General features: G+C 35.0%; 1 protein-coding gene across 1 annotated transcript; it reads left to right on the top strand.

Moving 5' to 3' along the window:
- The first annotated feature begins 2,217 nt into the window (after positions 1 to 2,217).
- LOC126968088 (uncharacterized) lies at positions 2,218 to 15,662 on the top strand. Its single transcript, XM_050812903.1, has 7 exons — positions 2,218 to 2,355; positions 2,605 to 2,722; positions 3,036 to 3,121; positions 9,433 to 9,600; positions 11,086 to 11,203; positions 13,565 to 13,653; positions 15,583 to 15,662. Exons 1-7 carry the CDS (start codon positions 2,233 to 2,235, stop codon positions 15,598 to 15,600), a joined length of 720 nt encoding a protein of 239 aa, XP_050668860.1. The 5' UTR covers positions 2,218 to 2,232; the 3' UTR covers positions 15,601 to 15,662.
- Positions 15,663 to 15,858: the final 196 nt, after the last annotated feature.

Below are 15,858 nucleotides of genomic sequence, written 5' to 3'. Positions count from 1 at the left end.
GGTAATTTAAGTCGTAAAGGCAGATAACAACCTGAGACAACGCAATACGACTCCGATCATAACATATTGCGCCTGTCACCCTGAGACACAAGAATGTATTATGTCACTAATATCAGTAAACGAACATAAAATATATTTTTTTTACTGGAATCACTTATTAATAATATATTTATTTTGCATTACTATTATACGTACTTTATCTATATATCTAGTCATTCATTTCATTACTGTATGTACTGTATGTATCGTAAACCATGATGCAACTACTTACTACTATTCTACTTCACTTGTTACTCTTTTGAGGTATTTTTAATTATTTTTTTACTCTTTTTCCTTAACATAGTAACATGATATATTTATTTAATGTAAAATAATTAAAAAGAGTTGATTAGCCGAAACCGTGGTTAATTTCATACATTTTTGACATGAGTGACTGAATTGATGTTTTCAAAATAAGTGATTTTAAAATCCTCTTTTGGATAAAAATATTTGAACACCTATTTGAAAACCGGTTAAAACACTTGAGTTTGTAAATCAGTGATTTGTGGAACTGGGCCTAACCAAACATCAATTACTTTGTAATAATCCACACGTCATAATTGTATTTTTATTCTCATGCTTTAACCTTCTGTTGTAATGTTTTACTTGTTATTATAAAGTTATTTGAACTGTAACCAACCAATATAAAATATATAAACATGATTATTTTAATTTACATGAGCATTATCACCTTTCTGTTACAATAGACGATACATTTTTGGTTAAATTTGAATTAAACATTCAACATGTTCAAATATTTTTTATATTGTGTTATTTTTGTTACAAACATAGAATTAATGAAAGTAAGTGGGTATTATTTGGTTTATTTACAACTAGCTTTTTTATTTTTAACTAGAATCCTACGTTTATTTCGCTTGACTTTAGTTAATTTTTTATGCCTTGGGTCACAGTGAAGGAATTCAGATTTGGTTACTAGTTTTTGTTTAAGGATGCCTTTATGAAGGTACCCATGTCGTATCGTTTTAGAACACCGCGCATGGATGCTCATCCATAGATTGGTTGAACGTCGTAGAAAGTTACTTGAAAACCGCACTGTTAGCGACACATGAAGATGGTGAGGATGATATCCGATAAAACAGCTCTTTGGCTACAAACATCTAGACTCTTAATCTCATATTACAGATATTGAAAGCGGTAATAACAATTGAGTCCTTTAAATCTCGAATATGCTTAATCGTCATGGAGTATATCACATATTATGTTATCATAGTTTTAAAACTTTTTAAACGACCAGTACGCATTTACTGCTTTCCACATTTTTTAATGAAAATAAGGAAATAATTGTAAAGGTAATTGATACGCCTTGCCCATTACAATGCAGTGCCGCTCAAGATTCCTGAAAAACCCAGAAAATTCAGAGCGGCACCACAATTGCGCTCGTCACCTTGAGACATAAGATGTTAAGTCTCATTTGTCCAGTAATTTTACTAGCTACGGCACCCTTCAGGCCGAAACACAGTAATGTATACACATTACTGCTTCACGCCAGAAATAGGCGCCGTTGTGGTACCCATAAACTAGCCGACATCCTGTGCAATGGAGAATTGAAGTCAAAAAATTTAAAAATTTCTTTTATATTTTTTTAACCTGACGTTTTGTCGTTAATCTTTACAAGGGGACTTATTATTGATGTTGACAGGAGTCGAGTAAGTAAATGTTGTGATTGCTAATAAGAAGAAATCTAATATATATAATATAATCTATGAATCTTAACCCCATTGTTACACGGGTCCTAATCCTGTAAAAAGTATTTCCTTTATTTGCATTAATTGGTAAAAGAAAATACTCGATAATTACTTTTGTTCTATTTTATTCTTTTTCTTGTGGCTTTTGTGGAAGATTCACCACAATTTAGCCAATATCAGGTTGAGGTAGGACACCAAGTATTAAAAGTTTTCAAGATTGAATAGTTATGATCAGTGCTTATAAAGCAGTTTTATTTTTTTAAATTTGTAATACAAATACACATGCTGTAAGTAATACTAGAAAATTACATAATATAACATATGACTGCACGTTTCATACATTCGAGTGAATCGCTACTAGAGAAATATCTTGCTAGGCTGCTTAGAGTAGGTATGTCTTTGCGTGTTTTTGAAGCCTATCATGTGTTCTATGAATTTTCAGAGTCAAGATATAGAGGCGCTGAAACAAAAATATGCGCAGATAATAATGGATTGTGCCCAAAAGTTTCCAATAGACCAAAGTGATATAGAACAGTTGAGAAGTAGGCAGATGCCAGACAAAGAGAATGTGAAATGTCTCTTCGCTTGTGCTTATAAAAATGCTGGAATGGTTTGTAGTTTTTCAATAATATTAACTGATAGAAAACAAAAAATTATGAACGATGCGGGATTCGAACCCGCGACCTCTCGCGTTCCGTGCGAACGATCTACCAACTGAGCCAACCGTTCGAGTGACGAATCATTGATAAACTGTTTGTGTCTCTACCGTCTCGCTTTTTCGTTTCATCGTGTTTCAAATCATGATTCTAAAGAAGTTTCACTTCATAAATTGTATTTTATGGTTATTCTTCTATTTCAGATGACGGAAGATGGATATTTATCCGTGGAAGGTACCAACAGACTAGCGTTGTCATATCTTTCCGAAGATCCTTCGCGTCTCAAGAAAGCTGAGCAATTTACAGACGCTTGCAAATTCGGTGAGTATGCCTTTCAAATAATTTGAAACCAGAACAAAAACAATAAAACTTATGTTTTGTACTCAAAAAACAACCGAACAAAGTATTTTTCGAGGATGTAATGAAGGTACACAATATTTTGTTTAATTGTTTGAAATTTGAATTTTGTATAATTATTAACTATACAACCGCTTGTGAATTAAATTTTATATTGTTGATCATATATCCAAGAAATTAGTTTTCGAAAGCCTCAAAACATATGGCTTTCTAGGTATTCTAGTTAATTCTCCACTCATAATAAATTATAACAATAAAAAACAACCTTTTTCTATAGTGAACGATGAAAATGTTAGCGACGACAGTAAAGGCTGCGAAAGGGCAGCTCTGATATTCAAATGCAGTGTGGAGAAAGCAGCTGAGGTGAGTTTGATCCTGAGACAAATTGCTAATTTGGTGACTCACGAGGCCATTCGAAAAGTAATCCAACTAATGATAAGTAATTGCCGAAGAAAGCTGTTTTGGAAACGGCACGCATCGTGCGGAAGTTCTTCAGTCTGTCGACCTAAACACCAGCGGAAGTGTCGTGAGCCGGCGGGACTCTATTTTTCATTTTTTTTATGTTATTTTTATAATGTTATGTAACACATACCTACTCTTGCCATAAATACCAAAACAAAGATAAAAATTCTATTGCAAATAACATTTATTTCTTTTACAGTGTGTTAGTTTAAAAAATAAATATAAAACAATTTAAAATATAAAAAGCTTATTCGAAGTGGTCTCCATTGGCTGCAACACAGTCAAAGGACTGTTTAAAGAAACGTTGAGGCCAGTTATCAATAGAAGCACGCACTCTATCTATGGGAAAATTATTCACTGCCAATCGTACGGATTGTTTTAGGGACTTCAAATTATCATGGCGCTTAGAGCAAGCCGTACTCTCTAAAACTGACCATAAGCGGATTAAGAATAGGACTAGACGACGTCCAGTCTTCAGCTCTGATGAAGTTCGAAACGTTCGTTTCCAACCAAGACTGCGTAGACCGAGCATTAATCCCGGTGTCGAGTCTTGCTGGAAGGACCATTCTTGGTTATTGAACATGGTATTGTTAAGGGGCTTCACTACCATCTCATGAATGGTATCTTGATACACTTGTGCCGATGTTTTGATACCTTCTTCACAAAAGTATAGCTCAGTCACTTCTTCATAGCTATTAGCCCACCAAACCATCACTGAAGTCGGATAGTGCCCACGTTGCACTCTGTCGACTAATTGGGAAGCTTCCTTAGAGCTCTGAGCATAAAAACGATCATTTTGTTTGTTAAAAGAAATTTTTCTCTGGCCTCCCTTTGCGAACTACTTTAGTAGTTGTTTCGATTTTACCACCCTATTCTTTTTTAAATTATCAGTTAAGAAATAACCACGTCTTTTTATAGGTTGCAAGTCCTAAGTCATCTTTTAAAAGACGCGACATGTTTCTAGGCGCTGTCGTCATCTCCCACGATAAAATCTTTTGCTTTCGGACAGGCTTCTTCGAATTCTTTCCTTTACTACGAACACTACGTGGACGGCCAGATCTTTTTCTGTCACACACAGATTAGGTCTCATTTTACCTATTAATAGCCCGGTACACAAACATTTTACTTATACCAAGCGTATGGAGAGTTTTAAAAATTGCATTTGTTTCCATACCTACTTTGTGTAATGCAATCACAGCAATTCGGTTCTCTTTATCACTCCATTTGAATATCGCAAAATATTGTACAATATATTGGCGCCAATATGAGAAAACTCAATGAACAATCGTATAAAAATGACAGATTCCAAATTCAAATGTAATACTTTGATTTTTTTTTTATTGTGACAGTATTTATAGCCAGACTAAGTATAAATGTAGAAATAAGAAGACAATTGTAATAAAGAATATAATTCCGTTGACAGGACAGTTTAACCACCACTAGTAACGTGTGAACCATCCATCTTAAAGCCTTTAGGGCAGTACATATCCCAGCTTTATTACCATTTAAATTAACCAACATTGTTATAGGATTTTTAATAAGTTATCGAGACTTAAGCTAAGTTCATCCGTGAATTTTATTTTAATAAACTATTATAATGAGATCATTACTAGATCTTATAATATCAAATTAGTTTGAACGAAATTGGGTCGATTGATTACTTAGATTACTTAGTAAGTTTAAATTCGAATGGTGCTTGAGATGAGAAAACTTTACTCAGACCTGATAGAAATTATTAGTTTTTGAAGTAAAAACTTCTACAGCGACGTTGAGCATTTTTCTTGGGATTGGTATAAAATGTTAAACTCGCGTCAGGACACGTGGCCTGATCGAAAATTCGTAAGACAGTCGTTGAAATTATGAATTAAAGTTAATATTTCTAGAGAGATAAACTTTTGAATGTAAAATAATTGTAATAGTGCTGATGTGTTAAATTTTTTATGTAATATAAATTGTCATTTTTGTGTACGATAACGCAATAAATGAATATTGTACTTAACTACATAAATGTAGGTTCCTGGTACTTTTATACTGATAAATAAAGCAATTCTTGCGAAATTATTCCCTAACCATTCCAGAATATTCAAATATTCACAACGTTAATATTCAAGTTTTCACTTTGCCGGCAGTCCACGAGTACAACCCGTTATTTTTTTTACTCATCATTTCTAAAAGTTCTTTGCCTTATATTATTTGTAAAAGTGTATGAGAGAGAACCTGAGAGTTGAACAAAGTATACAAGATTTTATAAACGATACGTCGCTGACGAACGGTTGGCTCAGATGGAAAAAGCACTCGCACGGAACTCGAGAGGTCGTGGGTTCGAGTTGCGCATCGTTCATAAAATTTTGTTTTCAGTTTTATTTGTGTTTTAATCCCAGAAGTGAGGGTTATCACTTTAAAAACATAACATATTGTTTAGTAAGTGTATTGATAAATTATATTATCACTAATTCAATGTTCTGTTTACAGTTCGATTTCGTCTTCTGATATCTGCGTGTCTCAAGAGATTTACTTTATTACCAATGAACTACTAAAATCACATCTATAAAAACTCATATTGCATTTACGGACTAGTAAAAAAAGGACACCGCGCCGTGATATTAGCAAGTGATGCACCACAACGCACATTAGCAAGTGAACAGCACAAATAATCATATATCCACAAATACTTTTATATTATTGTTACATTTTTTCACAACGCACGACGGCATTTTTAAAATCTTTTATTGCGACGCAAACTGATCTGTCACAGACGATGGCAAATCTCACAATGGCGGCCGATCGGCTTCTATTAGTGTAAGTGTATGCGTGGGGCTATGTATTTACACGTTTACCGGCTTGTTTTGGTGCTTCGCTGTTAGGTAAGGTGACATGGAATCCTTATTTTTTTACTCGCCCGTAATTGCATTGTACTTACTATAAAAATTTAAACATAATATTAGAATAATTTTATGCGAAGTGTAATTTAACTAACTGAATACTATCAATTCATGTTCAAATATAATCTAGCTTGTTGTTTAATTAACTATAATTAGTGTACTACAGAATCTAGTGTTGTTACCAAATATTTTTATATGATAGCATCTTTCGTTATTATAATAATCGGCGATTATCTCAAAATATAACAATGGAAAAATCTGACCATCAAATGTAACCATTTTATGTCAATTGCTTCAGATTGTAATTTTTCTAGTTTATATAAGCTCACGTGGAAACAAACTTTGTGCGCTGTGAATTTACAATAATGTTGAATACGGGAAAGTACAAATTATGTTGTATATTCTGTTTCATATTAATCCCAGGCGTTTGTTTATCTGTAAGTAATATAAATTATTATATTTGTTAGAAATAAAATATATTTGCAATGATCTTCTTATTTTTCCGAAGCCGTTATGTTTTAAAACCGTTTGGGTTTAATTTAAAAAAATAATATGATTCACATTTCAGTAATAATTAAATTGCTCTTAAATATTTTTAGCTTTATTATTTTTTTCTGTACCCATAATCTCTTAAATTTTTTTTTGAGTGTTGTAAACTAGTGGCAGTTAATATATAATGTAATATTAAAAATTGTGTAAGCATCTCAATATATATAAATTACGTGACACGTTGTTTGTCCGCGATGGACTCCTAAACTAATGAACGAATTTTAATGGGGACTACTTCATGGAGTGCAGTTTGGTCCAACTTGAGAGATAGGATAGTTTTTATTTCGATTTGCGAACGATAATTATTTTTATTATCAATATTTGTTTTGTATGGACATATTTTCTATAAGAGAATTTAGTGCCGCACGGTGTGACAGTTCCGCTGTGAAACAATTTCATTATAACAACAGGGAGCATTTTAACGAAATAATTATCGATGTTTTGAAATATTATTGGCAATTTCCTATAAAACAGTATTTCTTTTTATTATCTACAGAACAACGTCTGTCGCGGCAGCTAGTAATATTATAGTTTATAATTCCTTTGAAGTACATGATATATTTTTTTTCATAGCATGTTTATATGACACAGAACAATTAGAAGCACTGGGTTGGTAAAAAGCTACAAACATAAGGTACTTTACATGAAGATAGGATTTTCACTAAATTGGGAGATATTTTTTTTTAATTAATTACAACTATATTCAAGATTCTCCCGTAGCTTTTAATCAGACCAACTAATTGATATGTAGAAAAACATTGTGTGTTTTTGTGACGTGAATTCATAGGATAAATAAGAAAGATTGCTGTCATCTCTGGTCTAGCGCACCCCAGTATCAGCTCGATCCATTTGACCGCCTGCAACGTAGAGCAACTCGAATTGTGGGGGACCCAGTGCTCTGTGAACGGCTGGATCACTTGGCGTTGCGTAGAGAAGTCGCTTCATTGTGTGTCTTCTACCGCATTTATCACGGGGAGTGTTCTGTTCAGAGCTGTTTAACCTGATTCCTGCCGCCGAATTCCACCTTCGCACGACACGCCACAAGTTAGGATATCATCCTCACTATCTGGATATGTGGCGGTCCTCCACAGTGCGGTTTTCAAGGAGCTTTCTTCCACGTACGACAAAGCTGTGGAATGAACTTCCTTGTGCGGTGTTTCCGGGACGATACGACATGGGTATCTTCAAAAAAGCGCGTACACCTTACTTAAACGCCGGCAACGCTCCTGTGATTCCTCTGGTGTTGCAAGAGATTGTGGGCGGCAGTGATCACTTAACAACAGGTGACCCGTACGCTCGCTTGTCCTCCTATTCCATAAAAAAAGAACAATTCCCTAAAACAAAAATAGCACAAAAATACCAAGAAAAAGTTCGCTGCTTATGGAATCATACGGTACATCGAGTGCCATTAATTTTTAGAATCCTTAAACAAAGAGTAATCTAATTGTGTTAGGTAAAAGAAAATAAAACTTTTCTGCTGAGATCTCTCAACTCATTTAAATATATACTGTGCGTGACAGCTGTGAAAACGTCGAAAAAAGTTGAGGTTGACAGTCAGTCATTTTCCCAGTGGGAGGGTTTCCTTTGCACCCGATGCCGTCTAGATTATGGGTACCACAACGGCGCCTATTTCTGCCGTGAAGCAGTAATGTGTAAGCATTACTGTGTTTCGGTCTGAAGGGCGCCGTAGTTAGAGAAATTACTGGGCAAAAGAGACTTGCCATTTTATGTCTCAAAGTGACAAGCGCAGTTGTAGTGCCGCTCAGAAATTTTGGGTATTTCAATAATCCTGAATTGGCTCTGAATTGTAATGGGCATGGCGTATAAATTATCAAACCATCAGCTAAACGTACTGCTCGTCTCCTCTCTTATTTTCATAAAAAAAAGCCTCTATTGCGCCATGCATGTACACTAACACAAAGTGACATACAAATCGGGAGTGTAAGACGTAGCTTGTCACGCACACTAATGTAACAAAGGTGGCCTGTTTTCATCGGGCAGCAAAAAGCTCTATCTAGACGCATAAATTATCTAATGCTCGACATTAGAAATATCAATAAGGAATCTTTTTGATATTCTTAAGAGTATTTTTATATTTTACTGTATGGCTATTAGGGTTGACACTACGATGAAATGGAAGGGAGCTTCCTTTGGCTTGCTCGGTGAAAGCATAACAGTGGCCCCAGGATGTTTGACCCAAGCAAATAATATTATATAGCGCCACACACGGCGATTACACGCGAACACGATCGTGTGTAGCTTATTCGCTTCTAGTCGCCGATGATCGTCTATAATCGTCATAGTCTTGTCGTTTTTCGGGGATGCATCAAAAGGAATTAGCGTGTAGTTGGGTGCGCGTGCCCACATGATCACCCATGATGACACTGGAAGAGCAAAGCCGTACGTACTTTGTATCGTCTAATGACTACTGGGTGGTCAAATGTAGAAGCATTTAAACTCATCGAACTTTATAAGAACTACCCAGAAATATTGAATCCCAAACATAAATATTGTATACTGAAATTAAATAGCAGCAGCTATAAAATCCACGTCCATCTTTAAGGACTGCCGCTCAATAAATGATCACGGACTATCGTATATCCATACGACACGATGATCAACGATTAACTTGCCGATGACAGACGATCATACAAGCAAAGATCATCGCCGGTAGTGGAGAGGAGGCTTTAAGATAGTTATTAGTTACATATAAAATACAATATCTTAAACAAACGTCTCGAAAAGGCTATAAATAACTTTAATTAACTTTAATTGTAACAGGGAATGACCGATGCGCAAATAAAAGCAGATTTTATTAAGGTTGTATTAGGATGTGCCAGAGACAATAGTGTGGAAATAAAAAAAATAATGGTACTGGCAACTTATAATGTCCCAAATAATAATGAAGTTAAATGTGTTCTTGCCTGCGCTTACCAGAAATATGGAGTTGTAAGTATAAGTGTTTTTAATATTGATGGAACACCGGCCATGAGTTTGCTCGAGAAAAAGGTTAAGAGCAGCCTAGCTAAACTCTTTTAGAAACAAGCGATTGTATGAAACGCACAGTCATTGATAGATTGACAGATGACGGCTATAATCTTGTAAAAAACGGAGATAGCCGAAATCCACCACGTTTTAAGCAACTGTTCGCTTCCAAACTTAGCCGTATTAAACTTCATCGCCATAATATTGTAATTACAATTTCAAGTTACAAAAATTACTGCACGTTTCATAATAAACTAAATTTCAATTAATACTTAGGCAATCCCGCCTCTTATTACGTAGTATTTACTTCCTCTTTGGTTAAGAGTATAAAAATAAAAGAATTTACTCTACAGTCTACCGAACTTTATAACGTGAACACATGTACTTTCGTATTAGTATTAATACAATGTTTGAATTAAATATCAATATTGATAAGTATCTTTCACATTTTTGAGGTGTAAACTTCTTTAGCGCCGTCAAGCACTTTCCACCACTTCACCATTCCACCTTCGCACGACACGCCATTAGTTAGGATATCATCCCGACCATCTGGATGTGTGGCGGTCCTCCACAGTGCGGTTTTCTAGGAGCTTTCTTCCTCGTACTACGAAGCTGTGGACTGAGCTTCCTTGTGCGGTGTTTCCGGGACGATACGACATGCGTACCTTCAAAAAAAGTGCGTACACCTTCCTTAAAGGCCGGCAACGCTCTTGTGATTCCTCTAGTGTTGCAAGAGAATGTGGGCGGCGGTGATCACTTAACACCAGGTGACCCGTACGCTCGTTTGTCCTCCTATTCCATAAAAAAATGCACTTTTCTTGGGATGGGTATAAAATGTTAAATTCGCGTCATGACCCGTGACCTGATCGAAAATTCGTAAGACAGTCGTTGAAATTATGGATGAAAAATGATTTTTGTGAGAAATAAACTTTTTAATGTAAAATAATTCTAATAGTTCTGAAGTGTTATTTTTTTTTAGGTAATATAAACTGTCATTTTCGTGTATAATAGCGCAATAAATGAATATTGTATTTAACCACATAAATGCTAGTACTTTTATACTGATAAATAAAGCAATTCATGCGAAATTATTCCCTAACCGTTCCAAAATTTTAAAAAATGCACAACGTTCTTTGTTCAAGTATCCACTTCTGCAGGCACTCCCGGAGTGCAACCCGTTTTTTTATTTATTATGATTCAGAAGCTCTTTCTTGCTGGTGACGGGTTGTCTAGCTAACGGTTGGCGTCCTACTCTTCCTAACACTAGCTTGAGTCAAGTATCCGTCGTGTCCTTTTTTACTAGTATCTGCGTGTCTATCCAATCACAAGGGAAACTAGGTTACTTCGTCCTCATACCTCATAAATAGCATGACATGATGAAATTGTGTTTTAGAATTTATTTATTGCTCTGTAGTTTTCTCTTTTTTTTTATTAGTTATTGTATTTTAGTTAAACAACGCAGGCCTGTATGATTTGGACGCTGCGTATAAGCAAGCTGAAACATATATGGAAGGTGATACAGTGAGGCTAAAGAATTCAAAAAAAGTCGCGGAAATATGTACAAAAGGTAAGTGATTTGGACATGTAGAGGGTAAATTGGGTACTTCTCACATTTATCGAATATGCATGGAAATTTACAATCATTTTAGGGATAACGGCAAATGGCAGCACGGACTAAAAATAGACTACTCCAGGACTGACCTGTACCTAATAGTGGATGCCCAGGCTGCCCCGAGTATTGTGTGTATTATTATTTTAGCTTATGACGTACTTTATCGGTACTATACTTTATCATCCCTAATAACATCATTTCTAGTTTTTACTAAATTATCGATATATTTATTCATTTTCGTACAGCACTAGGTATTTTGACAGATGGTACCCACAGTGTTTCTAAGGAAAGTCTTATTACAAGTGATGTTCCACAGGGTTCTATACTCGGCCCGGTTCTTTTTATTCTATATTGTGCAGATATTACTTTATGTATAAAGAATAGCGATTACTATTGGTCCATGTCTATTCCTCCTCCTCCTCGCGTCGGTTTCCTCAGTGCTGAGGGTCGGGATCATTTCGATAGAGTACTTTTTTGCGTATTATTTGCCGCCACCTGCCCCTATCGGAAGCAGAGTGTAGAGCGTCATGGACAGTGGTTTCAAGGGCAGTGCGAATCTGATCGGTCCATCGCATAGGGCTCCTTCCTCTTGGTCTTCTTCCCTCCACCTTCCTGGTTACCATCAGTCTCTCCAGGTTGTCTTCATCCCTTCTGGCGATGTGGCCGAATTATTCTAGGACCCTACGCAAGCAGATGGTAGAGAGCCTAGTCACAATGCCCGGCCGTTTCAGGATCGACCCATTAGGTCGTTGTGCTGTCTAAGCCCAACATCCTTCTCCAACACCAAATTTCGTCCATGTCTATAAGCTCGCTCTAAAAAGTTAATTCAACGCATTCAAAACGCCTGCATTTGATTTTGTTTTCCTATTCCTAAATATGCTCACATGTCACCGTACATAAACCACAAAAATAATTTGAATATGTCCTCCCACAGATGTCTTCATTTTGCAATCCTCTTGATTGGTATAATTAATAATAAACAGCCATCATGTTTATATGAGAAACTTGAGTTTTCAAATCGTCATATTAGATTTGCTGTACGATTAACCTTTTCAAGGTTCAGATGGCCTGCTTTTCGTGATAGCTTCCGCTACGCTGCCACGAAATATTGGAACGATTTGCGTCCACCGGTTAGAAATTGTAAAACTATATATTTATTAAAAAAAAGGATTGTGTGGTTTTATGAAACTACGGTAAAACTGAAACTTTATTTGACATTATAGACATTTAACTAAAAATTTTGGAATAATATTCCATTAAGGGTATAAATAGCTTTATCATTAATTTAATGCTTGGAAAATTGGAATGATAATGGGAAATAATAAAAACAAACAAAATAGCGTGGAGCACAAATGAGTACTAGTCAATACACTACACGGTCAGCTGCTGCGAACTATAGGCGCCGCCCGACCGTCACGCGACGTGCAAACACAGACGAAAAAGTTTGAGACGATGTAAAAAATATTAAAACAACATCTTTTAAAAACTCAAAATCCTATCCTAATACAGAGTAGTCGTTCGGATCTTAATTTTGATTTTAATTTTAATATTAAGACATATTCTATACATATTAATGTATAGAATACGTGTGTAATTGTAGAGAATCTATGAAAATATGTGTTTTTGGGTTAGTAGCACCACACAATTCTCGGGTACTCCAGAACACCAGCGCTGTATTATGTGACAGCATTGTAATCGTGTTTTCAAAAAGTTGGAACCGTAGTATTTGTAGAAATATTTTAAGTAGATTTTCAAAAATGTTAGTTTTCAGGACTATAGCGCCTTAAGCTGAGGAGATAGTCTTTTTCAGTTTTGTTCATTTTTATTCTTAAATTTTGTAAAATATATTTAATCTATTCTATGCTATTCTATTGATTTACTCTCGACATGTCAATTTTTGGGTTTTAAAAGTAAGTGAAGTAAAAATTACTGGGTGGATGTTCAATAGAAATTTTGTTATAAAATAATGGAACTAAATTAGCTAACACTTGTGGTATATGTATGCTTAGATTCTCATTCTGTATAGGCATTGCCTAAATGCCTATATAATATAGAAGGTACGACTATGAGTGAGATTGGCATAAGTTTAAAATAGTACTTAATTACGATTGGGCGATGATGTATAATCCAGCTCAGTTTGAAAGCGAACAGTTGCTTAAAACGTAATGGATTTCGGCTATCTTCGTTTTTTTACAAGATTATAGCCGTCATCTGTCAATCTATCAATGACTGAACGTTTCATACAATCGAGTGAATCGCTTTTGTCTTAGAGAGTTTCGCTAGGCTGTGTTTCATTTGCACGCTTTGTATTTTCAGAAGTGAATAGTGCAACAGTCAGTGACGGTGATAAGGGTTGTGACCGATCCGCTTTAATCTTCAAATGTCTAGTAAAGCAGGCCCCCCAGGTAATATGATACTAACTCAATTTCCATTTCAGCATTGAAAGTACAGAGTAACCCTTAGATTAAGGATTGGTCTCAGCTGTGCTTCAACTAGATACCGCAGGCGTAGTCGCAAAGTGCGGCAACTAATACTGCCCAAATGGGCGTACTCGAGCCATTCTGAAACAATGTGTGACATTGACGTGCCACAATATGCTCTGTTAAACTTTGCTAATATTTGAAACTAAAATGCGTTGGTTGCGTAGGTAGTAAGACTTTGTAAAAATAATACTACAATAAATAAGAAAGACACTGGGATCCGATATCATCAGTAAGTATTTTGTATTTTATTAATTTCAATGTAAAATAACACGAAGCGTATGTTACTTAATTTGAAAAATGCCATTGAGTGTCAAGATGCCACGCACACAAGCATCTAATAGTGGCCTTTATAAGAAAGCTATTGTTTCTTTAGTAGTGCCGTATCTAGTTGGAGCGCAGCGGAGACCAATCCTTAATCTGAGGAGTAACCCTTATCAATTCGTTTGCTGTAGAATTTAAATGGGAATAATTATTGCTTGCGTTTATTGACCACTTTGACAAGTGACAAATAGCTAAAATCTACTCGGTATGTCTAATTTAAGCAAAGGCCGAACAGTTTTGACACTAATGTCATTGAACAACAGAATATGGTTTGGATTCCCACTGGTATTATTGCATAATTTTCCCGGTCTAACGTTGTTTTTTTAAGTATTCCTAGCGGTTGGAAAATTTTAGTAAGGAATTCCAAAGAACAGCCAATCCACCGTTCGTTCAAGTCTCAGTTTCGTGAATTTCAGGCAGGGGACCTACAAAGTGGGCTCATACTTTTCCGTTTATAACTGACAAAAACTTTTGTGCATGTCTAGAGTACATATATCTATACGTTTCAAAGGAACGTCATTGATACTTTCAAATAAAAACTTTCGCAAGTATCCAAGGACCGATGACCATATAATTTTTGTAAGTGAATGGTACTTCTTTAGGCCCGTTGAGCACTTTTTTGGGTGAACGAATATCATGGCACTCGTGTTTACTATATATATCATAATATGAACATAGATATTATATATATCTATGTGCATAGGTATATATATACCTCTGCGTTATTAGTAAAGTCAAAGTTAAAAAAACTTTATTCAAATAGGCTTAAACTAAGCACTTTTGAATCGTCACTACAAATATTTATTTTAAGTAACTGAATTTACCATATGTAAGATGCTGCATCCAATAAATGAGTCTTGTTTAAATAATATAAATTATTATATGAAAAGTTAAACAGAATTAAAAGTATAAATATAAATTATCGTATATTGGATGCATCAACCCTTAGAGCTTGAATTCATTGTTTGTGTAAAGATGCTTCGTGAACATGATGGTCGTGATTACTGTCATATACATTATAATAATATACAGATATGTAGTGATATATCCGTTTATTATGTAAAATGTTATAATTCTAATTGTGTACTTAAACATTTTTATGTAAAATAATTGCAGTGATTGTGCGCGACAGCGCCATATAAGTACATCGTCAATACCTGGATAGTAAAATTAGGTTTTTCCTGATGGTGTTTTGAGACACAAAAATAGGTGTTTGCTACATTGCCGTGCGTGACAGTTACGTCTCATTCAATATTTTATAATTATATTTTTATATTTATTAATATAATAATAATTAATACTCAAACTACTGGTAACTAAACTGACGGTACGACGAGACGTACGATGTACCTACTATCACAGTCATTATTATGATATAGAGAGATGTAAGATATTGGTTTATGTTTTAAATACTATCATATTTAGTACCATGTTATAACATTAATACATTTAAAATTAGATACCTAGCTACTGCTAGGTATCTAATTATTATGTTTAAGCCTTGTAATTTACAAATAATTCTTTTTTCAGTATGGGTTTAATGTATGAACGGCGAAAAAAAACCACGGAACCAATTTTTCCAACCTGACTTATTGTATTAAATGCTCCACATAATAAATTTGTAATAAATTCCCTGAATTTTATTTAAGCAGTCTCTTGTGGAACAACAGCGAACTAGGTACTTAACTAAATCCTTTCATTTTATGCCTGTGTACGTACAGCGTTGTGTGAAACAGTATTATAAAAGATTAACGATAGATGGCGCTCAAATAAAATGTTATTTTTGCATTCTGAATTGAATTCTGA

Source organism: Leptidea sinapis, chromosome 14, assembly GCF_905404315.1.
Source record: "Leptidea sinapis chromosome 14, ilLepSina1.1, whole genome shotgun sequence".
Taxonomy (NCBI): Eukaryota; Metazoa; Arthropoda; class Insecta; order Lepidoptera; family Pieridae; genus Leptidea; species Leptidea sinapis.
Note: the sequence above shows the minus strand (reverse complement) of the source record. Positions and strands in the feature narration are given on the sequence as shown.

Coding starts and splice junctions, on each gene's coding strand:
- LOC126968088 (XM_050812903.1), top strand. CDS start 2,233: ATGGATTGTGCCCAAAAGTTTCCAATAGACCAAAGTGATATAGAACAG. Junction 2,723..3,035: donor TACAGACGCTTGCAAATTCG/GTGAGTATGCCT, acceptor CTTTTTCTATAG/TGAACGATGAAAATGTTAGC. Junction 11,204..13,564: donor CGCGGAAATATGTACAAAAG/GTAAGTGATTTG, acceptor TTGTATTTTCAG/AAGTGAATAGTGCAACAGTC.